Source organism: Balaenoptera acutorostrata, chromosome 13 (assembly GCF_949987535.1).
Source record: "Balaenoptera acutorostrata chromosome 13, mBalAcu1.1, whole genome shotgun sequence".
Taxonomy (NCBI): Eukaryota; Metazoa; Chordata; class Mammalia; order Artiodactyla; family Balaenopteridae; genus Balaenoptera; species Balaenoptera acutorostrata.
Window position 1 is genome coordinate 27,831,223 of NC_080076.1, and position 26,377 is coordinate 27,857,599.

Below are 26,377 nucleotides of genomic sequence, written 5' to 3' on the forward strand. Positions count from 1 at the left end.
GTTAAATAAAGTCTACTGTAAAAATTAATTTCACCTACTTCTTTCTACTTCTCTAAATGTGCTTCCTAGAACATTTAAAATTACACTTGTGGCCTGCATTATATTTCTTTTGGACAGCACTGGTCTAGACTCTCTTCCCCTAGAGATGGGCCAGAGAGCTTTCCAGTGCGTGACGGGGGCAGGCAGCTCCCTACGCAGTGTGTCCGCCCGGCAGTGGGGAGAAGCCTCATGCAAAGACCTCAACCCCCCTCTCCTGACTCCCCTCCTGGGGTCTGTCTGGGAGGCCTGGGGGAGGGGCTAATGGGGTTAAAACTCCAACTGGGGCATAGTCACACCTCCAGGTCAGATGAAGGGTAAGAGGAGGGGGAGTTGTTAAAGCCGGTCAGATGCCCGGGCACATTTACAAGGAGTCAGCTGAGTGAGGGAGCATTCAGAGAGGTGCGCAGTGAGTGAGCCAGCTGGGAGGGCTGTTCAGTGTAAAGAGAAAGGCGAGCGAGGGGCTGCGGTGGAGGAAGGGCTCAGAGGACAGGCAGCTGGTTTGGTGTTCTTCACTGGGACCCTGGGGAAGGCAGGACAGGTGAGTCCTGAGGGCTCCAGGGAAAGCCTCCACTCCCTCGCCCCTTCCCCTCTGAGCCCGCCCGGGCACTCTCAGCCGTATGGGTTAAGTATTACCCTTCCCCTGCAACCATACACTAGATATTTGTCCCTTAGGGTCCAGATTGCCCTCTCCGGCACTCACTTACAAAAATGTAACCGTCCCGGAGGAAGGCGGACATTCATCTGCTAAGTGACTGAGCCGAAAGAAGGGGGGTGGCCTTGAGAGGCTCCTATGTCCTTTGAAAAGACCCCAGGGTGCAGGGGTGGGGCAAGCGGAGGTTTCCAGGGCCCCGTCTCACCCTGCGCCCCCGCCAGGTTCCACAAGCTGGAGAAGTGGCGGCGGCCCTTCTACCGGGTGCTGCAGGTGTACGAGAACGCGTCCGTGCTGCTGCCTGCATTCTACAACACGCGCAACACCGACGTGTCCATCCGCGTCAAGTACGTGCTGGACGACTTCGAGTCGTCGCAGGCCGTGTACTACTTCCACCCGCAGTACCTGGTCAACGTGTCGCGCTACTGGCTCACCCTCGGGGTGCGCGCCAAGCGCATCAGCACCGGCCTCATCCTGGCCACGGCGGCGCTGGAACTGTGCGAGGAGGTGCACCTGTTCGGCTTCTGGGCCTTCCCCATGAACCCCTCGGGCCTCTCCATCACCCACCACTACTACGACAACGTCAAGCCCCGCCCGGGCTTCCACGCCATGCCCTCCGAGATCTTCAACTTCCTGCACCTGCACAGCCGCGGCATCCTGCGCGTGCACACGGGCACCTGCAACTGCTGCTGAGGGCGGCGCAGGCTGCCCGCCCGCCCGGCACACGGAACCTCGCTCCTCGCCCGCCCGCCCGCAGGGCAGGGCGAAGGCCTGGCGCTGAGGCTGGCACGCCCTCGGACGCTCGGCTTCGGGCTTCGGTCCTGTGGGCTGGGGGCCAGGCAGAGTCAGCTCCGTGCCGAGCGCCCCCCACCTGCGCACGGGTAGCGCACTGCTGGGCCACACCTCCAGGTCGCGGCCCTGGGGATTGCAAGTGAATCAAGCACATTTCCACTCAGTTTTAGCAACCAAGAGAGCACAAACTGCAAGGCCTCTTTGCAGCTAAAGGAAGGCCCCAGCGGGAACGGAAAAGAGGGAGACAGGACATGTGAGCATGGTTAAGATTTAACTCAGGATTTTGGGTTCCTGAGTCTTATACCCAGGCCTCAGCCCTGAATTGTTGTAGAGAACCTCAGAGCTTAGAGGCCAACCCAGCGGCCAGACCTTCCTGTGGGGACAATGGCTCAGAGAGGTCCAGGGATTATCAACCAAGGTTCCACCAACCGAGTCCATTAAGTGGCGCTGTGAGATCTGATGCAAGGCCTGTGTGTTATGATCTTCACTGAGACACTGTCAGCCAAAGAGAGCCACACCCTTCAAACACATCCTCAGGCACACACACAAGTCTTGGTGCCTCCAAGTTCAGTCCTGCGTTTGATCTTTTGATGAGAAGGAAATAAACCAGACCAGCCATTTGCACTAAGGTTTCCAAGCCAATGTTATCGACTCAATAAGTACTTAGCGACTTGCTTCCTCTTCTGTCTCCCTATCTTCAACTCTGTTTTAACCAGGAGTTATTTATAAGATCCGTCCCTCTGTGTGTTCCTGAATACTGCAGAATCCTGCTGTATAATGTTCCTGAATTGGAACTGTAAGGCTCCAGACTGGAAAGCGCTGACATGTGACTGGTGAGCTTAGCGATGGAAGTGAGCCATGGTCTCTGACACCAGCATCACTGAGGTTCTACTGTAAAGGTGGGACTTCCCACAGCACTCAGCCTGGTGGCCTTCACACGCATGGACCCACAGGGCCTCTGCTTTGGGAAGTCAGCTGTAGCTAGGCTAAAAGGGGTTCACATGTCATTTCACATCCCTTTGCTTCCCCCGTGGTATTTCCACCATGAATGCGGCTGTGCCTAATACGCACCGTTGGTGAATTGCCTTAGAATTTAGCTTTGTGGAATCGTAGAATATTAGTCCTGAAAGACCTTCAGCTCCCTCCCTCCTCCTTCCTTCCCTCCCCCCTCGCTTCTTTCCTCCCTTCCTCTTTCCTCTCACCCTTCTTCCCTTCCTCCTTTCTCCCCTCCTTCCCATAAACATTTCCCCAAGCCTATTCTGCTTTGGGTTGGGGCCGGGCTTGGGAAGACATGATGACACATAAAGGCAGTGTCTCTGTCTTCTAGGAGTGGAGGGCAGACCATAGACAAATTCTGGCCCCGCCCACTGGGTGTTCAGAAGGGGAGGGACTGTGAGAGCACAACACAGCAGGGAACGGGACCTTTCATCCGATCACCTCATTTTACAGGCAGAGCAATAGGCCCAGCTGGTGAGAGACAAGAGGGCACAGGCCTTGTCCCGGGCCCCCAGGCTCCCCATCCAGGGCAGAACCCCTTCCTCTTGCCTGGATTTCATGTTGGTGGGCCAATATGGAGCAAGTGCTCCGTGCACGACACTGTTCTAGATGCTGGCCTTGGTTCTGAGCTCTGGTCCTCACTGGGAAACCCTGGGGCTGCTCTGAGCCTGTCTGCTTGTCTGCAGAGCAAGGAAGTAGCCAATGAGGTAAATTAGGCCCAAGCACTTGGCAAACCAGGAAACACTACTAAGGACGGTGGATGGTTATGCTTCCTTGTGCTCTGCCTATTTCTCCCAAGGAAGGAACATCTGGAAAGATTCCAGTTAACTGAGGTTTCCAGCCACTTGTTTATGGTTAATTGAGCCCCTTTCTTGAAACTACAGAATGTCAGAACTGGAAGGCTCTTAAAGACCATTTTATCCCACATAAGGAAACAGGCCCAGAACAGGGAGGTGATCTGGGTCAAGTCGTGCCAGGGGCTCTATTGAGTGCCTGCTGAGGATAGAACCCTCTGCCAGAAGCCCTCTGTTTATGTTCCAGATGGGGCAGTGTTTGGGGGCAAGAGCCTTGGTGAGTCAAATACCACGGTTCTCACAGCCAAGGGTGTCATGGGCTGGTGTCTGCCCCAGCCAGGTCCCCTGTAGGGGCTGGGGATGGAGCATCATGACCCACCCTGTGAAGGAGCTGGACTCCTTGCTCTCGGTCCTATTTAAGTCTCTGGGTCTTAGGGCAAGTCCCTTCCCCTCCCTTAGGGTCTCCGTTTCCTCATCTCTACAACTAAAGGCTTAAAGAATATCCCTAGGGTCTCTGTAATCTTTAATTTTATTTAAGTTTTTGGAAGTACTCATGATGTATGGATCTAAGCCATAAATAATATTTATGGCTATAATAGCTAAGATTTACTGCACGCTCATTCTGTGTCAGGCCCTACACTGGGCACTTTCTTTGCACTGTCTCCTGTGATCATCACAAGACCCCCTTGGGTAAGAAGGCTCCATTGGGCAGGTGGGGAAACTGAGGCTCAGAGCCATTCAGTGTCTTGCTGATGGCCAGGCACCTAGTGGAGGAAACTGCACCCGCGTCTGTGGAACCCCAAAGCCTGTGCTCCAAACCTGTCTTAGCCGCTTCCTAGCCAGTGTCACCAGGGCTGGAACAAGAGGGATCCTGACCGAGAGGCCACTGTAGGGTGGTGCTGGGCCCCACTCTAGCGACAGTGCTCTGGGAGGCTGTTATGGGTCCAGGAGAGAGGCTGCTTGTAGGTGCTCCCCCACCCATCCAGCCCTGGCCCTGGCAGCAGTACAGATGCACCCACAGTGCAATGTATGCAGGGGAGTTGAGGCCATCTCCACATTTTGCAGAAGGGGTACATATTAAAAGATAGCATGTTGGGGGACTTGCCCAAGGCCACATGGCCGGCTAGTGACTCAACTGGGACTCAGCCTCCTGACTTCCAGGCTACACTTTTCTCCTGCAGCCAGTGTTTGTAGGCGATGAACCTTTTCAAAGGCTCAAAGAGACCTGGGCATTGACTCAGGAAGCCCCACCCCACCACTTTCCTCGCAACTCCACCCCCATCCCACCATGCAGACTACCAGTGACACTCTTGTATAAGGGAAATCAACTCCCCAAAACAAAACAACCATCGTGTCTTCCTTTGTGCTAAGCCCACTGCTCCAGGCTTGAAAGGCAGCAAAAACAAGTAAACGACTCGGTGCTCAACCAAGCAAAAAGGAAGGTGGCTCAAGGTCAGATGTGGCCTCTGAGACCGTTTCAGCAATGCTGCTGCGGCAACCCTGCCCACTAATCACCTGGTGCTGCAGAGAGCAGGGAGCCCATTGCCCTTGACTCTGCTGAGTATGGGGGGGGAAGCAGTGGCAGCACTTCCTGACAACGGAAGGACAGCACAGAGCTGGCTTCAGCCAGGCATTCAGCAAATTGTTACTGAGCGCTCATTTTGTGCTGGGCATCGTGCGAGGGGCCGTTGAACTAGTGATGAGCAGAATGTAGCCCCAGCCCTCTTGGAGCTTATGGTCCAGTGGGCATGTCCAGATGCTGAACTGAGTCCCCCAGGCACACGTAGGAGCTGAGCTGAGTGCTAGCAAGTCTGGGCTCAGAGACAGCACTAGAGGAACACCAGGCCATGCCGGGGTCAGTCCTGAATTCTGAAGGCTGGCAAAATGATTGTAATTGTCAAAGCAGTGGATCCATGTCAGGCCTCGTCCTCAACATCCATGTGACGTGTGACAGGGTGGCCACACTGGTCTTTTGAGTCCTCTCTTCCTTTTTATTTTTTTTTATAAGGAACCACTTTCCCCTGACCTTCCTCCTGCCTCTCTGAACGCTCCTGCTCAGGCTTCTTTGTCGACTCATCTTCTGTGAAGCTTCCTCAGGGTTCTTTTCTCTTTCTAGGAGCATTTCTGCAGAAATCATATCTGTTCGCAGCCTCAAATCTCTCCTGTCCTTGCATCTTACACCCCTCTCCTGGAGGCCGTTTCTCCCTTGGAGCATCAGGAACACGCTTGCCGTGGCCGTCTGAATGTCTGTACCTGCTCAGCATCTCAGACCTCACATGTCCTCAACTGGTACAGTTAAAAGGACAATCTGGATTCAAAGTCATGTGCCCTTACTAGTGACCTTGGGGGAGCTACCAAAGCCCCTGGAGGCTCTGATTCATCATCTGAGGTTGAGGCCAGGACACCAGCCTCACCAGCTGTGGAATAGGGTTGCACAATGCCTAGCACAGTGCCGGCACAAACTAGACACCCAGGGAGCAGTTTCCCTCTTCCTCCTTTCTTCCCCTGCTGAATGGCTCTACCACATCACTGGCCCTTCAGCCCCAAACCTGGGTCACTCTTGGCTCTTCCTTCTCCTTCGCTTTCTATATCTATTTGTTCACCAAATTTGATCAATTCTGATTCATAAATATCCCTTGAATTCATTCCCTACCTGCATGCCTTCTGCCACTGCCCTAACTCAGACCCTTTTGACTGACCATTCTGCTTCTAGAGAATTAACTTCTGGAAACACCTTTGGTGGAGCCCATTGCCATCTTATACCATATAGTCCAGATTCCTTACCCAGATGTGCAGAGCATGTCCCAAGCTGGCTCACTCACCTTTCCAGAGACCCTCCTGCCGGCACCATCCCTCTAATACTCCTCTAGGTGCTGTGCCTTTGCACAAGCTATTGGAAATGCCTGGAATGGCCCCACATTCCAACCTCCTCCCTCCTCCCCTTTACCCCACCACTTTTGCAGGTAATGTCAGGTGATGGTCCCCGCCTCTTCCCCTCTGTGAAGCTGGGCTGGGCACTCTCTGTGCTTCTGCAGCAACCATCACTGACTTCTGTTAGGACGTCCTCACAGCATACTACATGGGTGCCCCTGTGTCCTTGGCCAAGGGTCTGTCCTTTCCCCAGGGGAATGCACTGTATCTGGCTCATCTTGGTGCCCTCAGCACTGGCACAGAGCCATGTGTTAACTATAGCAGCGGGGTCTCTGGTTAGCTGGTGGGTTCCAGTGGTTCAGAAGACCCCATTAATAAACCGAGTAACACCCTGGGGTAATTGTCAGCTTAAGAGAGTACTCTGCTGATTTTTTTTTTGCCTGGTACCGTCTATGTGGGAAGCACTGAGCTATACAAAGACCTCCCCACCTGCCCTTGGGGAGTTTGGGGCGCAGGAGGCTGAAATGTCCCTGTTGCAGTTGCTTGCTGGTTCCATCACCCAGTCTCCGCTACCTTCTTTCTGCCTCCGCCCATTATAATCTTGCTCATCTGCTTCTTGCCTGTTCTTCAACCCTCTTTCTCTAGTTTAAACAAAAAAGGGAAAGATTTTCTTTTTTCCCTTCCCTCCTTCAGAACCATAGAGATTTGTCAGGATCTGAAATCGCTGTGCTGAGGTACAAGCTGGGTAGCAGTATACGAGGGACTTATCAATAATGGCTCAAGAACAAGTGGAAAGTGCTTTAGTTATTGACTGGGAAACAGATGAGTTGAGCTTTGCAAAATGTCCACTCCAGTTACCCAGTGGAAGGCCAGGAGCTTGGGGGTCTCCCTGTGGGGAGGGGATGGTGCTGCTCTGAGCTCAACACACACCCTGGCCTCTCTCCCTGCAACCAGGGCACCCTTCTAGGAGGAGGCTGGCTGTGGCTTACAGCCAGGTGAGGCCAGGCTCGGGTGTGCCGATGCCCAGGGTGTGCCCTGTTCTCTTTGTTCTTTGGAGGGCTGGTCAAGCCGGGCCAGTCTGAGGTTGATTACATCCTACAAGGTGTCCTGATAAAGCAGTGTGTTCTTCAAAGGGTAGACTGTAGATCACCTGTATCAGAATCCCCTGAGTGTTTGTTAAAACCCCTGCCTCTGGACTCAGAACCTGGGGGAGGGGTGGTGATGCTGAGCAATCAGCACTGTGACATCTCCCGGTGGGTGGTCTTGGAGCCCATGTCCGCTGGGGAACTGGGCTCTGCACCGCTTGTGGGTCAGTGGCTACTGCCAGGTGGGTGGTGATGTCTGGCTTGATATTCAGACTGGAGTCTTAAGTGATAAAAGAGCAAAACCAAGAATCTGGCACACAACTTCAGCGAGTTCTGGAAATATGAATATAAAATATAGTCCACTATTAAATTAGCAACAAAAATTAACTGCTCAGGAATCTATAACATTTATGAAATCTGTTTTGGCCTTGACACTATCAGAGATTTTTTTTTTTCTATTTTTCAACTGTGGTAAAATATACATGAGATTTACCATCCTAGCCATTTTTAAGTGTGCAGTTCAGTAGTGTTAAGTTGTGCAGCCAATCTCGAGTTCTTTTTTAGTTGCAAAACTCAAACTCTATACCCATTAAAGAACAATTCCCCATTTCCCCATCTCACAGCTCCTGGCAACCACCACTCTGCTTTCTGTTTCTTTGAATTTGACCACTCTAGGGACCTCGTATAAATGGAATTGTACAGTATCTGACTTTTTGCGACTGGCTTATTTCATATAGAATCATTTAGATATAAGCTGTTCTCAAATGACATGAACTGTTTTTAGTGTCCCTATAATAGGATTCTGATTTTTGCCTGGAGCAGTTGTCCTGGGCCCTTGGTTGGTCCCTAGCTTCTGGCAACCTCAGCATCCTTTGCTGAGGATCAGAACAGTCCTGGTCTTGCTTTGCTAGCTTGGCTCAGCTGTGCTGGCCAGCCAGTGTCCTAAGAGGCAAGAGCACAGCTTCTATAAGTGTTTAGATATTTCCCCTGCATGGTCTCTTCAGTGAACCTTCTTTTTTTCACTAGAGAGAGAGAGAGACAAACATACATACATACATACATACATACATATATTACCGTGACTTAGCTCTTGGCACAAGAGCCAGAAATCAGTGACTGTCTCTCTTTCCAGTAGGGGGATGGTTCCCTTGGCAACCAAGTAACTCATTTTTTTCAACTAAATGACTTGCTCAGCTTTGAGGTAAATGTTTTATTTCCTCTAGAATTATAGTTCTCAACATTATATGCACATTGGATTCACCTGGGGATCTTTATAAAGCCACCCCCGTGCCAGATCCTCATCTTCCCAGAGAATCTGATTCACTTGGCCTGGGGATGGGACCGCATATTCTTATTTTTAAAAATCTCCTTGAGTGACTCTGTTGCGCAGTGGTTGAGGCTCATTGTCCTGAGGCGGAAGGTCTCTGCCTTGGCGGCACAGCGGGGTCATCTGAAGAGCTTTAAGAACCACTCGTGCCTGAACTTTGCCCCCAGAAGTTCTGTCCCAGTTGGTCTGAGGTGTGATCTGAGTATGAAGGCTTTTCTGACTCTCCAAATAATTCTACTATGCAGCCGAGGTTGAGAACTGTTGTTCTAGGTCAGCAGCTCCTGTGTCAGAATCACTTGGAGAGCTCATTGGTTCTTGGGCCCCTCCCTGGAGTCTGATTTGGTGAGCCTGGCGTGGAGCTTCCTCGCTGGCTCCTAAGCGGTGCTGAGGCTGGTCCTGGGACTACGCGTTGAGGAGCCCTGCTCTATATGATATTGTAATAAGCTCAGCCCTGCTCTGCTGCATTTGTTTCCTGGTTAGGGGTTGGGAGCATCGATTCACGCTTGAGATTTCTGAAAGGTACCAAACAGCTCTTTTTCTGAACATTTTCAACATTTAAATAAACATCATGAAATCTTTTTAAAGCAAAGTTACATAGATTTCTTCTCCCAGGGTTAGTAGGCTCAGAGTATACCTGAATTAAGAATTCATCTGTGCCCAGGATCAGGATGTGTTTTGGGATCAGAGCTAAGGGGTTGGGTCTCTGGGGCTTGGAACCAGCCTGTGACCAGCTGAGGGTCATAACTGATGCTGGGGTAAGATCAGAGCACAACAATGCTCTCTTTAACACAAAGCTGGACCAGGCGCTCTGCCTACCATGCCCATGGAAAACAAAAAAGGAAGGTGGTGATGAAGAAACATCTCACAGAAATGGGCTGATGTGACCCAGGGTTCACACCTGCATTATGTTCCGCCTTCCTTTCCCACCTTCCGCTGGAAAAGGCTCCAGTTGCAACCAGCGAGCTAGTGCCTGAATCCTGCCTCAATCTCTTCTGTCTCCAACTGGAGGCAAGTTCCCTGCGCCTTCCCTCTGAAGATGCCACCAGCAGTGTGGTCCCAGTGAGCACTTTATCCCCATGGCAGCTCACAATTCCTCATTCAGCCGCAAAAATTTGTTAAGGGAGGAAATAGTTACTGTGTTATTGAAACAAGGTCAAAGCACACCTCACTTCCCAGGGCCACTTACCCAGAAAGTTCACTCAGCCCCAGGCAGCTGTGGACTCAGGTAAAGGAAAATTAATTTTAAGCCCCCAAAGTAGCTGCTATAAAGCTCTGTATCAAAGAACAAATATTTTGCTAACAGCAAATCCCTCATGGCATTCACTTTAATTTTAAATTCAAATCTAGTGGACTTGATTCTGGTTTCTAATAATAAAGCAAATTAAGAGAATGATAACAGGTGCTAGATTTAGCAAGAAGTGGCAGCTAATAGACTAATAATAATGGCATTAAAAAGACCAAATCTATACATCTCAGAAAATACCAAGTGATCTGAGGCTATTTAGTGGAGGGGCAAGTAGTTTAGTGGAGGGGCCAATATGTAGTAATAACCCCAAGGGCAACAAATGACCCCTCAGAGCAGCCCATCCTGTGGTATCCACAACCACGTAGAGGTACGAAAACGCTCAAACAACGTTCGGTAGACTGTGTTTAAGCAGGCAGAGAAGCGTTTTATCCGCTTGGAATTATTTCCATCCCCAAACACTTAAAACACATTCATAGACATCTTGGTGCTTAAAGGATTAGCCCTTAGTTATCTTGAAGTTCAGGTAGGTGAACTAGTTCGTTATCTGATAATATAGGATTCATGAGATGGGTAAACTCACTCTTTTAGACTTAGTTTCCCTCTGACATTTGCTGCCTCCCCCCAGGAGGAGGGAGAAGGGCACCCCTTCTACCTTTCTGTCTTAAAGGGGACGTGCAGCGAGGCTGGTTGTGGTGGCCGGGGTGTCTTCTTCCTGCACCTCTGCTTCCACCTGTGGTGCCTCTATTGCACGTGGGAGGGGGATGGGGATCTCAGCCGGGGCCAGGGCAGGCTCTGCAGTGACTCGGCCTGGATTTATTTGTGAATTTAAGAATATGACTATTTTTTTCATATTCTTATGAAAGTGAACACTTCTACTTTCTACACATCTTCATCATCCAATTTCTCACCAGCCCTCGCTGTGTTCCTAGGAGGAGGGTAAGGCAGGTGGTGGCATCCCGACTGGACTGAGGCCCAGGAAGGTGACGGAGGCGTGCCCCGGGTCACATGGAATGGTGGTGAGCTCCGGTTGGGTGCCCAAGCTCCCCAAGGGGCAGGGGGAGGCAGCCATGTCTTGCTCTCACCCCTGAAGCCCTTGTGTTTTCTTCCCTCTGGGTTGTCAGGCTGACTGCAGTGTGGTTCAGGCCTGGGCTTTACCCCTGGCCTCATGCCTTGCCCAGCGTCGGTGAGGAGGGGCCTTTATGGGCTCCGTTCCCCTCTGGGCCCCAAGCATGGGGGCTGTACCTCGTGGGGGGAGGGTGGCAGCTGCCCTTGGCGGAGGGTCACCCAAGGCGTGGCAAAGCAGGAGTGTGGAGGGCGTTGGCAGCAGACACAGCGACGCAGCCCCCTGGTGCTGTGGCCGTTTGCGGGGAGGCTGCTGGGATCCCAGGTGACAGCTCCTGCCAGCCCTCTTGCACCTTCTCCGGCAGGACCCTCGGCCCCCACTGTGGCAGGCTTCGGAGCCAGTCCCTCTTTCCAAGGTTTGGGGGACAGCTGGTCCTCCCTGAGGCTTCCATGCTCTGCACACATGTTTTAGGGGTGCAACAGGGTCTTGGTGGCCTGCAAATTCCCTTTCTGGACCCAACTGACCTCCCTTCAGAAAGCCATAACTCTTCTTCAAAGCCGTATTGTTTGAACTGTGAAATATATGTAAATGTATATGTATTTTTTAAACTAACACTTTAACTCAACGAGGGTACAACTGTTCAGTGCTACAGTTTGGATTCAAAAACCCCTGCCACCTTGCTCCCCAAATGAAGCCAGGCCAGATGATGGCGGACCACAGGGGAGCTGCGGAAACCTAGGCCCTGCAGCTGCGTGCTCCCTGCCCTGCGCCTGCACGTGCTTTCAGCCAGGCTCGATGGCAGTTTCCAGGAGAGCACGTGAAGGCAGCCAGTGGAGTACCCCCGAGGGGTTGGTGGCACCGACTCATCCCTAAGTGGCCCCCCGTGTGTGAAGACAAAGTGGCCACGCGGACGTGACATCCATGTGCTCTTCAGCCCCATCCCTCCCTTGCTTTCCTCCCTCAAGAGCTGCATCACATGGCACTGTGTTCTGTAGAGCCTTTCCCATTGGAGAAGAAAAGGGAGGCTGAAATGTTGTTTGCTGGGATGTAGAGAAACTCGATCTGGTCGTGGAGCTGGAACATTGCTTAAAAAAACAAATCCCTCCCATCCTCTGGTTGATTTGCTCCCTCTGTTTGCCCTGGAGAGAAACACTCTGTGCCATTCCAAAGCGTTGGGGAGATGGGGCTGCAGCCGTTATCTTATTTTCATGCAAATTTTGTTGAGGAGCAGGGGTTTATACAAACTCCTGCAGCATAATTCTAGCTTGTATGTATGTGGCTGTCCTTGAGTGATCCTGAAGTGGTAACTGTGACTTATGCCTAAGAACATAATCAGGGTAATTTGTACCTGTCACTGTGTTTGAAAAGCCCTCAATTTCCATCCAGCAAAACCAGTCAAATGGTTCATTTAGCAAAGACTCTCTGGCTGTGGCCGTGTGTGTGTCTGTGTTTGGGGATGAGGCTGGACTAGGCTGATGCAGCACAGCCCAATGTGGGGAGGCTCCCAGCTCTTGTGAAGAAGGCATGGCCACTTGGGGCCCATCTTCGGGCAGCGCTGGCCTGTCTGTGTCTGGCAAGGGTGGCAATGTAAGCATAGGGGCTCACAGGAAGGGCTCAGAAACCAGACCTAGACTAAATTGGGTGGAGTGCTGAATTGACAGTATACAGGGAGCAGGAGGACATGGAGGACCGCAGGCTTCCACTAAGGAAGGAGGGTCCCTGAGGGCTGGAGGGCTAGGGCAGGTGGGATCTGAGATGTGCTCACACCTGGAAACAGACCCATTAGCCACATAGACTTGTCTCTCTCTAAGCAAACTAGCTCTTTCAAGGTCCGGAGTCACAGCAAAGGAATCTGAACACTAATTACCCTCTGATTTAAAAAAAAAAAAAAAGTTCTTTCAATGCCAATATCCATGAGTGTGTTTAAAATAGGATTATATTAAATAAATAAATAAAATATTCATGCACAAACTGCCTGGCTGGGTCTGGCCTGCCCTATGAGATGTAGATAAAATTGCTTGGATTCCACAAATCTGCCTTTTGGTAAGTCCAAAGCCTTTCCTATGATTTCTGCAAGCTCTCAGGGGCTAACATTTTCATGATCCCTCGGCCTTCAGACTTTTGAGCTTTTGAGCATGTTTCTGTTTTATATCCCTTAACCACCTAGATTAGATGCAGACCTTTCCTTGACATCAGTGATCATATAATGCATTCCAGAGTGCTGTGGGAAGAGATGGGAAAGGGATGGAAAACATTCCAAAAATCAATCTCAAATGTAATGTTGGGTGTCCTCTGGCTAACCCACTGGCCAAACTCCCAATGGGGATACTTCATGTGGCCCCAGCCTCAGTCCATCTATCTGGCTCCTCCTCTCCTCCCCCTTCTTTGGCCTCCTGTTCTTACTCCCCAACTCCCTCTCAATGGAGAACAGATTTCTGCTATTTCTCTTTGGAGCTGTTTAAACATTCTCTGTGTGCTTGGTTTCCTGCAGAGCCTAGATCTCAGCTCGCCTTTTACCTTCCCCCTAACAAGAACTTCCATGGCAGCTGGAAGATATTTAAACTTTCCTTATTACCATTGTAAAATGCCAAACACTCGAGCAAGCAACTATGGAACCTAAGGATACTGTTTGAAGGTTATTCCTGAGACCTGGACACTGTCTATTATAGGAAGAAAAAGAGCTGAGCGTCAGGGAAATAGGACTTCAATATATATTTTTGAATAAATGAATGAATGAACCAATGAACTGGGGAAAGAAGATGAATGTAGTTCATTTATTTAATAAATAGATGCATACTATTTGTCACTTCATTCATTCATTCAACAAGCATTTCTTGAGCCCCTACTTTGGGCTAGGCAACTTGAGGATTTGGGAATACAAAGGTGAGCAAACACACATGCCATCTCTGCATTTACAGGACATAGAGTCTGGCCAGAGCAATAGAGGTAATAAAAAAATTCCACAGTTCAAAGTTTAATTATAGACAGTGCTTCAAACGAGCATGTGGTGCTGCAAGATGCTGGACAAATCTCCCTGACCTGGGGTTGAGCACAAAGAGCACTCTGCTGGAGAAGGGACAATTGAGATGAGAGCTGGAGAGTGAGGAAGGGTTAACCAGGTGAAAGGTAAGGGTGGAGTTGTGCGGGAAGTAAGTCCAGGTAGAGGGCCCTGGATGGGGAGAGAGCTTGGGACCTTGGAGGAAGGATTTTGCAAGGGTAGGGAGGGGGTACCTGGCAGGAGATAAGTCTGGAGGGCTGGATGGAGGCAAGACTCTGTGGGGAAGAGGTGGGTCATGTTAATGATTCTGATTTTGATTCTAAGAGAATCAAGTAGCCCTTGAAGGATTTTGAGGAAGAGGACATAGTCAGATTTACATTGAAAAAATTCCTGAGAGGTGAGGCCAAGGTGGCAAGTAGGAAGACCCTGAACTCACCTCCTCCCATGGGCACACCAAAATTACAACTAATTACAGAGCAACTATCTATGAGTATGACCTAAAGACTGGCAGAAAAGATTTTCCATAACTAAAGATATAAAAAGGAACAATGACATGGGTAGGAGGGGCAGAGATGAGGTATAGTCAATACCTACATCCCTGGGTAGGTGACCCACAAATAGGGGGAAGATAATCACAATTGCTGAGGTTCTCCTCAAGGAGTGAGGGGTCCAAGTCCCACAATGGGCTCCCAGCCCAATCCTGCACTGGGAAAACAAACCCCTAAAATGACTGGCTTTGAGGGCCACCAAGGCTTGCATAGGGGAGAGCCAGAGGACTGTAGGAAACAGAGACTCCACTCTTAAAGGGTGCACACAAAATCTCACACAATCTGAGTCCCAGCACAGAGGCAGTAATTTGAAAGGAACCTGGGGCAGACCTACTTGTTGATCTTAGAGAGCCTCTTGGAGAGGCAGGAGGCAATTGGACTCCCCCTGGGGATGGAAATGATAGCAGCAGCCATTTTTGTGAGTTTGTCCTACTGCTAAAACACTGGCGCTCGCAAGCGCCATTTTGGAGTGCTCTACCTAGCCTATAAGTGCTGGGAGCTTACCCACCCACCAGCAGGACAAGGCCCCATCCACTAGGGGGCTGGCAACAACCCCAAGATGCTCCTGGGTCATACAGCCAGCTGCCCCAGGACCTGGCCCTCCCCATCAGTGGGCTGGTAGCCACCATGCAAGGCAGGGCCTGGCAGCCAACTGGGCCAGAGTCCAGCCCAGCCTACCAGCATGCTCACAGTAGTTGACCCCACCACAAAGAAGCGCCCACACAACCCACATAGGGGGTGTCCCTAGAGCATATAGCTCTGGTGACCAGAGGGGAGCATGCTGCTGGGCCTCATAGGACATCTCCTACATAAAGCTACTTCTCCAAAATTGGGAAACATAACTGACCTATTTAATAAATAGAAATAATCACAGAGAATTAGGCATAATGAGGAGACAAAGGAATATGTTCCCAATAAATTAACAAGATAAAACCACAGAAGAACTTAGAAAAGTGGAGATAAGCAATATATCTGATAAAGCGTTTCAAGTAAAAACAAAAAATGCTCAATGAACTTGGGAGAAGAATGGATAAACACAGTGAAAATTTTAACAGACTTTTAGAAAATATAAAGAAGAACCAAACAGAACTGAAGAATACAATAACTGAAATAAAAATACACTAGAAGTAATCAACAGTACATTAGATGATACAGAGAAATGGATCAGTGAACTGGAAGACCGAGCAGTGGAAATCACCCAAGCTGAACAGAAAAAAGAAAAGGAATTTTTAAAAAACGAGGGTAGTTTAAGAGACCTCTGAGACAACATCAAGCATGATAATATTTACATCATAGGGGGTCCCAGAAGGAGAAAAGAGCAAGTGATAGATAACTTACTTCAAGAAATAATAACTGAACACTTCCATAAGCTGTGAAAGAAAACAGACATTCAGTTCCAGGAAGCACAGAGAGTCCCAAACAAGATGAATCTAAAGAGGTCCACATCAAGATATATTATAATTAAAATGGCAAAAATTAAAGATAAAGAGAGACTCCTAAAAGCAGCAAGAGAAAAGCAACTAGCTATGTACAAGGGAACCCCCATAAGACTATCAGCTGACTTTTCAACAGAAACTTTGCAGACCCAAAGAAGTGGCATGATATATTCAAAGCTATGAAAGGAAAAAAACCTACAACCAATAATACTCTACCTAGAAATGGAAATAAAAACAAACAAACAAAAAATGGGACCTAATGAAACTTAAAAGCTTTTGCACAGCAAAGGAAACCATAAACAAGACAAAAAGACAACCCTCAGAATGGGAGAAAATATTTGCAAATGAAGCAACTGACAAAGGATTAATCTCCAAAATATTCAGGCAGCTCATGCAGCTCAATATCAAAAAAACAAACAACCCAGTCCAAAAATGGGTAGAAGACCTAAACAGACTTTTCTCCAAAGAAGATATACAGATTGCCAACAAACACATGAAAGGATGCTCAACATCACTAATCATTAGAGAAATGCAAATCAAAACTACAATGAGGTATCACCTCACACCAGTCAGAATGGCCATCATCAAAAAATCTCCAAACAATAAATGCTGGAGAGGGTGTGGAGAAAAGGGAACCCTCTTGCACTGCTGGTGGGAATGTAAATGGATACAGCCACTATGGAGAACAGTATGGAGGTTCCTTAAAAAACTACAAATAGAACTACCATACGACCCAGCAATCCCACTACTGGGCATATACCCTGAGAAAACCATAATTCAAAAAGAGTCATGTACCACAATGTTCACTGCAGCTCTATTTACAATAGCCAGCACATGGAAGCAACCTAAGTGTCCATCAACAGATGAATGGATAAAGAAGATGTGGCACATATATACAATGGAATATTACTCAGCCATAAAAAGAGACAAAACTGAGTTATTTGTAGTGAGGTGGATGGACCTAGAGACTGTCATACAGAATGAAGTAAGTCAGAAAGAGAAAAACAAATACTGTATGCTAACACATATATGTGGAATCTAAAAAGAAAAAAGAAAAAAAATGGTTTTGAAGAACCTAAGGGCAGGGCAGGAATAAAGACGCAGATGTAGAGAATGGACTTGAGGACATGGGGAAGGGGAAGGGGAAGCTGGGACGAAGTGAGAGAGTGGCATGGACATATATACACTACCAAATGTAAAATAGATAGCTAGTGGGAAGGAGCCGCATAGAACAGGGAGATCAGCTTGGTGCTTTGTGTCTGCCTAGACGGGTGGGATAGGGAGGGTGGGAGAGAGACACAAGAGGGAGGAGATATGGGTATATGTGTTTATGTATAGCTGATTCACTTTGTTATAAAGCAGAAACTAACACACCATTGTAGAGCAATTATACTCCAATAAAGATGTTTAAAAAATAAAAAAATAATAAAAAATTAAAAAAAGAATACCTAGCAAGGCTTTTATTTAGTTTTGAAGGAGAGATGAAGAGTTCTATAGATGAGCAAAAGCAAAGAGTTCAGTACCACTAAACCAGTCTTACAAGAAATGTTAAAGAGACTTCTTTAAGCAGAAAAAAAAGGCCACAACAAGAAATATGAAAATTATGAAAGGAAAAATCTCATTGGTAAAAGCAAACATACAGTAAATGTAGTAAATCAATCACTTATAAAGCTAGTAGGAAGATTAAAAGACAAAAGTAGTAGAATAATCTATATCTACAATAAGTAATTAAGGGATACACAAAACAAAAAGAAGTAAAACATGACATCAAAATAATTAAACATGGAGAGGGAGAGTAAACGTAAGGTTGTTAGAATGAGTTTAAACTTAAGAAGTCATTAAATGAAAATAATTATATATATATATATATATATATGATCTATATTTATATCTATCTCTATTATCTAGCTAGCTAGCTAGATATGTTGTTATATATGAGCCACAAACTATGGTAACCACAAACTAAAAACCTAAAATAGATACACAAAAAAGAGAAAGGAATCCAAACATAACAATAAAGATAGTCATCAAATTACAAGGGAAAAGAACAAAATAAGACGGAAAAAAAGAACTATAAAAACACCCCCAAACAATTAACAAAACAGCAATAAGTACATATCTATTAATAATTACTTTAAATGTAAATGGACTAAATGCTCCAATCAAAAGACATAGAGTGGCTGAACGGATACAAAACAATCTTACATATATATATATATATATATATATATATATATATATATATATATATATATATATATATGCTGCTTACAAGAGACTCACTTCAGATCTAAAGACACACATAGATTGCAAGTGAGAGGATGGAAAAGGTATTCTATGCAAATGGAAATGAAAAGAAAGCTGGGTAACAATACTTATACCAGACAAAATAGACTTTAAAACAAAGACTGTAGCAAGAGACAAAGAAGGATATTACACAATGATCAAGGGATCAATCAATTGTAAATATATATGCACCCAACATAGGAGCACCTAAATACATGAAGCAAATATTAATAGACATAAAGGGAGAAACTGACAGTACTACAATAACATAGGGGACTTTAACACCCCACTTACATCAATGGACAGATCACCCAGACAGAAAATTGATAAGGAAACACTGGCCTTAAATAACACCTTAGACCAGATGGATGTGATAGATATATATAGACCATTCCATCCAAAAGCAAGAGGATACATGTTCTTTTCAAGTGCACATGGAACATTCTCCAAGATAGGTTACATGCTAGGCCACAAAACAAATCTCAGTAAATGAAAGAATATTGAAATCATATCAGGCATCTTGTCCAACCACAACACTATGAGACTAGGAATCAATTACAAGGGGAAAAAAAAGGCAAAAACCACAAAAACATAGAGGATAAAAATATGCTACTAAATAACCAATGGATCACTGAAGAAAGCAAATAAGAAATCAGAAAATACCTGGAGACAAATGAAAATGAAAACACAATGATCCAAAATTTATGGGATGCAGCAAAAGGGAAGTTCTAAGAGGGAAGTTTATAGGAATACAAGCCTACCTCAGGAAACAAGAAAAATCTCAAAGAACCTAACCTTACACCTAACGGAATTAGAAAAAGAACAAACAAAACCCAAACTTAGTAGAAGGAAAGAAATCATAAAGATCAGAGCAGAAATTAATGAAATGGAGACCAAAAAAAAAAAAAACCCCATAGAAAAGATCAATGAAACTAAGGGCTGGTTCTTTGAAAAGATAAGCTAAATGAATGAACATTTAGCCAGACTCATCAAGAAAAAAAGAGAGCGGGCCTAAATCAATAAAATTAGAAATGAAAAAGGAGAAGTTACAACTGACACCACAGAAATACAAAGGATCATAAGAGGTAACTACAAACAATTATATGCCAATAAAATGAACAACCTAGAAGAAATGGACAAATTCCTATAAATGTACAATCTCCCAAGACTGAAACAGGAAGAAATAGAAATTATGAACAGACCAATTACAGCTAATGAAATTGAATCAGTAAAAAACAAAACAAAACAAAACTTCCAACAAACGAAAGTCCAGGACCAGATGGCTTCACAGGTGCATTCTACCAAACATTTAGAAGAGAGTTAACGTCTATCCTTCTCAAACTGTTCCAAAAAGTTGCAGAGGAAGAAACACTTCTGAACTCATTCTGTGAGGCCAGCATCACCTTGATGTCCAAACCAGAAAAAGATATCACAAAAAATAGAAAATTACAGACCAATATCAGTGATGAACATAGATGTAAAAATCCTCAACAAAATATTAGCAAAACAAATTCAACAGTACATGAAAAGGATCATACACCACGATCAAGTGGTATGCAAGGATGGTTCAGTATCTGTAATTCAATCAATGTGATACACCATATTAACAAATTAAAGACTAAAAATCACATGATCATCTCAATAGTTGCAGAAAAATCTTTGACAAAATTCAGCATCCATTTATGATAAAAACCCTCAACAAAATGGATGTAGAGGGAACATACTTCAACATAATAAAGGCCATAGATGACAAACCTATGGCCAGCATCATGCTCAATGGTCAAAAGCTGAAAGCATTTCTTCTAAGATCAGGAACCACTCTTGTCAGTTTTATTCAACTGACAATTTAGTATTGGAAGTCCTAACCACAGCAGTCAGACAAGAAAAAGAAATAAAAGGAATCCAAATTAGAAAAGAAGTAAAACTGTCACTGTTTACAGATGATATGATACTATATATAGAAAGTCGTAAAGACGACCCCAAAAACCTATTAGAACTAGTAAATGAATTCAATAACATTGCAGGATACACTAAAAATGAACTATCAAAAAGAGGAGTTAAGAAGACAATCCCATCTACAATTGCATCAAAAAGAATAAAATACCTAGAATAAATCTAACCAAAAAGGTAAAAGACGTGTACTCAGAAAACTATAAGACATTGATGAAAGAAATTGAAGATGAGACAAACAAATGGAAAGATACACTGTGCTCATGGATTGGAAGAATTAATATTGTTAAAATGACCATACTATTCAAGGCAATCTACAGATTCAAGGCAATCTACAGATCAATGCAATCCCTATCCAAATAACTGTAGCATTTTTCACTGAACTAGAACAAATAACTCTAAAATTTGTATGGAACTACAAAAGACCCTGAATAGCCAAAACAATTTTGAGAATGAAGGACAAAGCTGTAGGTATTAGGCTTATATATACAAATTGTAGTAATCAAAAAGTATAGTAGTCGGGGCTTCCCTGGTGGTGCAGTGGTTGAGAATCTGCCTGCTAATGCAGGGGACACGGGCTCGAGCCCTGGTCTGGGAAGATCCCATGTGCCGCAGAGCAGCTGGGCCCGTGAGCCACAATTACTGAGCCTGCGCGTCTGGAGCCTGTGCTCCGCAACAAGAGAGGCCACGATAGTGAGAGGCCTGCGCACAGCGATGAGGAGTGGTCCCCACTTGCCGCAGCTGGAGAAGGCCCTCGCGCAGAAACGAAGACCCAACACAGCTAAAAATAAATAAATAAATAAATTTATTAAAAAAAAAAAAAAGTAGTGCCTGAGTCTTTCTCTGGCGGGCGTTCTCTCCCATCGTCTTACATCAAAAGCAGCGTTCTCTGACCCCCCAAAGGACGTGAAGAGATATCTGCCCACCTTCTGTAAGACAAAACTGAAGTTCTTCTTGAGCTGCCGTGTGGACGAAAGGCTCTTGGTGCTCCAGCCAGGCATCAGGGCCGTGCCTCTGAGGTGGGAGAGCCAACTTCAGAACACTGGTCCACAAGAGACCTCCCAGCTCCACGTAATACCAAACGGCAAAAATCTCCCAGAGATCTCCATCTCAACATCAAGACCCAGCTTCACTCAACGACCAGCAAGCTACAGTGCTGGACACCCTATGCCAAACAACTAGCTAGACAGGAACACAACCCCATCCATTGGCAGAGAGGCTGCCTAAAATCATAATAAGGCCACAGACACCACAAAATACACCACCAGACGTGGACGTGCCCACCAGAAAGACAAGATCTAGCCTCATCCACCAGAACTCAGGCACTAGTTCCCTCCACCAGGAAGCCTATACAACCCACTGAACCAACCTTAGCCGCTGGGGACAGATACCAAAAACAACGGGAACTACGAACCTGCAGCCTGTGAAAAGGAGACCCCAAACACAGTAAGATAGGCAAAATGAGACGACAGAAAAACACACAGCAGATGAAGGAGCAGGCTCAAAACACACTGGACTTAACAAATGAAGAGGAAATAGGTAGTCTACCTGAAAAAGAATTCAGAATAATGATAGTAAGGATGATCCAAAATCTTGGAAATAGAATAGACAAAATGCAAGAAACATTTAACAAGGATGTAGAAGAACTAAAGAGGAACCAAGCAATGATGAAAAACACAATAAATGAAATTAAAAATACTCTAGATGGGATCAATAGTAGAATAACTGAGGCAGAAGAAAGGATAAGTGACCTGGAAGATAAAATGGTGGAAATAACTACTACAGAGCAGGATAAAGAAAAAAGAATGAAAAGAACTGAGGACAGTCTCAGGGACCTCTGGGACAACATTAAACGTGCCAACATTCGAATTATAGGGGTACCAGAAGAAGAAGAGAAAAAGAAAGGGACTGAGAAAATTTTTGAAGAGATTATAGTTGAAAACTTCCCTAATATGGGAAAGGAAATAGTTAATCAAGTCCTGGAAGCACAGAGAGTCCCATACAGGATAAACCCAAGGAGGAACACGCCAAGACACATATTAATCAAACTGTCAAAAATTAAATATAAGGAAAGCATATTAAAGGCAGCAAGGGAAAAAAAACAAATAACACACAAGGGAATCCCCATAAGGTTAACATCTGATCTCTCAGCAGAAACTCTGCAAGCCAGAAGGGAGTGGCAGGATATACTTAAAGTCATGAAGGAGAAAAACCTACAACCAAGATTACTCTACCCAGCAAGGATCTCATTCAGATTCGATGGAGAAATTAAAACCTTTACAGACAAGCAAAAGCTGAGAGAGTTCAGCACCACCAAACCAGCTTTACAACAAATGCTAAAGGAAATTCTCTAGGCAAGAAACACAAGAGAAGGAAAACACCTACAATAACAAACCCAATACATTTAAGAAAATGGGAATAGGAACATACATATCGATAATTACCTTGAATGTAAATGGATTAAATGCTCCCACCAAAAGACACAGGCTGGCTGAATGGATACAAAAACAAGACCCATACATATGCTGTCTACAAGAGACCCACTTCAGACCTAGGGACACATACAGACTGAAAGTGAGGGGATGGAAAAAGATATTCCATGCAAATGGAAATCAAAAGAAAGCTGGAGTAGCAATTCTCATATCAGACAAAATAGACTTTAAAATAAAGACTATTACAAGAGACAAAGAAGGACACTATATAATGATCAAGGGATCGATCCAAGAGGAAGGTATAACAATTGTAAATATTTATGCACCCAACATAGGAGCACCTCAATACATAAGGCAAATACTAACAGCCATGAAAGGGGAAATTGACAGCAACACAATCATAGTAGGGGACTTTAACACCCCACTTTCACCAATGGACAGATCATCCAAAATGAAAATAAATAAGGAAACACAAGCTTTAAATGATACATTAAACAATATGGACTTAATTGATATTTATAGGACATTCCACCCAAAAACAGCAGAATACACATTTTTCTCAAGTGCTCATGGAACATTCTCCAGGATAGATCATATCTTGGGTCACAAATCAAGCCTTGGTAAATTTAAGAAAATTGAAATCGTATCAAGTATCTTTTCCGACCACAATGCTATGAGACTAGATATCAATTACAGGAAAAGATCTGTAAAAAATACAAACACATGGAGGCTACACAATACATTACTTAATAACGAAGTGATTACTGAAGAAATCAAAGGGGAAATCAAAAAATACCTAGAAACAAATGACAATGGAGACACGACGACCCAAAACCTATGGGACACAGCAAAAGCAGTGCTAAGAGGGAAGTTTATAGCAATACAAGCCTACCTCAAGAAACAGGAAACATCTCGAATAAACAACCTAACCTTGCACCTAAAGCAATTAGAGAAAGAAGAACAAAAAAACCCCAAAGCCAGCAGAAGGAAAGAAATTATAAAGATCAGGTCAGAAATAAATGAAAAAGAAATGAAGGAAACAATAGCAAAAATCAATGAAACTAAAAGCTGGTTCTTTGAGAAGATAAACAAAATTGATAAACCATTAGCCAGACTCATCAAGAGAAACAGGGAGAAGACTCAGATCAATAGAATTAGAAATGAAAAAGGAGAAGTAACCACTGACACTGCAGAAATACAAAAGATCATGAGAGATTACTACAAGCAACTATATGCCAATAAAATGGACAACCTGGAAGAAATGGACAGATTCTTAGAAATGCACAAACTGCCGAGACTGAACCAGGAAGAAATAGAAAATATGAACAGACCAATCACAAGCACTGAAATTGAAACTGTGATTAAAAACCTTCCAACAAACAAAAGCCCAGGACCAGATGGCTTCACAGGCGAATTCTATCAAACATTTAGAGAAGAGCTAACACCTATCCTTCTCAAACTCTTCCAAAATATTGCAGAGGGAGGAACACTCCCAAACTCATTCTACGAGGCCACCATCACCCTGATACCAAAACCAGACAAAGATGTCACAAAGAAAGAAAACTACAGGCCAATATCACTGATGAACATAGATGCAAAAATCCTCAACAAAATACTAGCAAACAGAATCCAACAGCACATTAAAAGGATCATACACCATGATCAAGTGGGGTTTATCCCAGGAATGCAAGGATTCTTCAATATACGCAAATCAATCAATGTGATACACCATATTAACAAATTGAAGGAGAAAAACCATATGATCATCTCAATAGATGCAGAGAAAGCTTTTGACAAAATTCAACACCCATTTATGATAAAAGCCCTGCAGAAAGTAGGCATAGAGGGAACTTTCCTCAACATAATAAAGGCCATATATGACAAACCCACAGCCAACATTGTCCTCAATGGTGAAAAACTGAAACCATTTCCACTAAGATCAGGAACAAGACAAGGTTGCCCACTCTCACCACTATTATTCAACATAGTTCTGGAAGTCCTAGCCACAGCAATCAGAGAAGACAAAGAAATAAAAGGAATCCAAATCGGAAAAGAAGAAGTAAAGCTGTCACTATTTGCAGATGACATGATACTATACATAGAGAATCCTAAAGATGCTACCAGAAAACTCCTAGAGCTAATCAATGAATTTGGTAAAGTAGCAGGATACAAAATTAATGCACAGAAATCTCTTGCATTTCTATACACTAATGACGAAAAATCTGAAAGTGAAATTAAGAAAACACTCCCATTTACCATTGCAACAAAAAGAAGAAAATATCTAGGAATAAACCTACCTAAGGAGACAAAAGACCTGTATGCAGAAAATTATAAGACACTGATGAAAGAAATTAAAGATGATACAAATAGATGGAGAGATATACCATGTTCCTGGATTGGAAGAATCAACATTGTGAAAATGTCTCTACTACCCAAAGCAATCTACAGATTCAATGCAATCCCTATCAAACTACCACTGGCATTTTTCACAGAACTAGAACAAAAAATTTCACAATTTGTATGGAAACACAAAAGACCCCGAATAGCCAAAGCAATCTTGAGAACGAAAAATGGAGCTGGGGGAATCAGGCTCCCTGACTTCAGACTGTATTACAAAGCTTCAGTAATCAAGACAGTTTGGTATTGGCACAAAAACAGAAATATAGATCAATGGAACAGGATAGAAAGCCCAGAGATAAACCCACACACATATGGTCAACTTATCTTTGATAAAGGAGGCAAGCATATACAGTGGAGAAAAGACAGCCTCTTCAATAAGTGGTGCTGGGAAAATTGGACAGGAACATGTAAAAGTATGAAATTAGAACACTCCCTGACACCATGCACAAAAATAAACTCAAAATGGATTAAAGACCTAAGTGTAAGGGCAGACACTATCAAACTCTTAGAGGAAAACATAGGCAGAACACTCTATGACATACATCACAGCAAGATTCTTTTTGACCCAGCTCCCAGAGAAATGGAAATAAGTACACAAATAAACAAATGGGACCTAATGAAACTGAAAAGCTTTTGCACAGCAAAGGAAACCATAAACAAGACCAAAAGACAACCCTCAGAATGGGAGAAAATATTTGCAAATGAAGCAACTGACAAAGGATTAATCTCCAAGATTTACAAGCAGCTCATGCAGCTCAATAACAAAAAAACGAACAACCCAATCCAAAAATGGGCAGAAGATTTAAATAGACATTTCTCCAAAGAAGATATACAGATGGCCTACAGACACATGAAAGAATGCTCAACATCATTAATCATTAGAGAAATGCAAATCAAAACTACAATGAGATATCATCTCACACCGGTCAGAATGGCCATCATCAAAAAATCTAGAAACAATAAATGCTGGAGAGGGTGTGGAGGAAAGGGAACACTCTTGCACTGTTGGTGGGAATGTAAATTGATACAGCCACTATGGAGAACAGTATGGAGGTTCCTTAAAAAACTACAAATAGAACTACCATACGACCCAGCAATCCCACTACTGGGCATATACCCTGAGAAAACCATAGTTCAAAAAGAGTCATGTACCAAAATGTTCATTGCAGCTCTATTTACAATAGCCAGGACATGGAAGCAACCTAAATGTCCATCGACAGATGAATGGATAAAGAAGATGTGGCACATATATACAATGGAATATTACTCAGCCATAAAAAGAAATGAAATGGAGGTATTTGTAATGAGGTGGATGGAGTTAGAGTCTGTCATACAGAGTGAAGTAAGTCAGAAAGGGAAAAACAAATACAGTATGCTAACACATATATATGGAATCTAAGGGAAAAAAAAAAAAAAAAGGCCATGAAGAACCTAGTGGCAAGACAGGAATAAAGACACAGACCTA

The 26,377-nt window shown here is 44.8% G+C and overlaps 1 protein-coding gene across 3 annotated transcripts in view; it reads left to right on the top strand.

The window, feature by feature from the left end:
• ST8SIA5 (ST8 alpha-N-acetyl-neuraminide alpha-2,8-sialyltransferase 5) overlaps nt 1–13,661 on the top strand; it is a 77,279-nt gene extending 63,618 nt beyond the window's left edge. For all 3 annotated transcript variants that reach the window (XM_007197199.2, XM_007197200.2, XM_007197201.2), the window contains one exon: nt 913–13,661. In XM_007197199.2, coding sequence (XP_007197261.1) covers nt 913–1,381 — 469 coding nt within the window. In that variant the 3' untranslated portion in view covers nt 1,382–13,661. The remainder of the gene's footprint in view (nt 1–912) is intronic.
• Nucleotides 13,662–26,377: the final 12,716 nt, after the last annotated feature.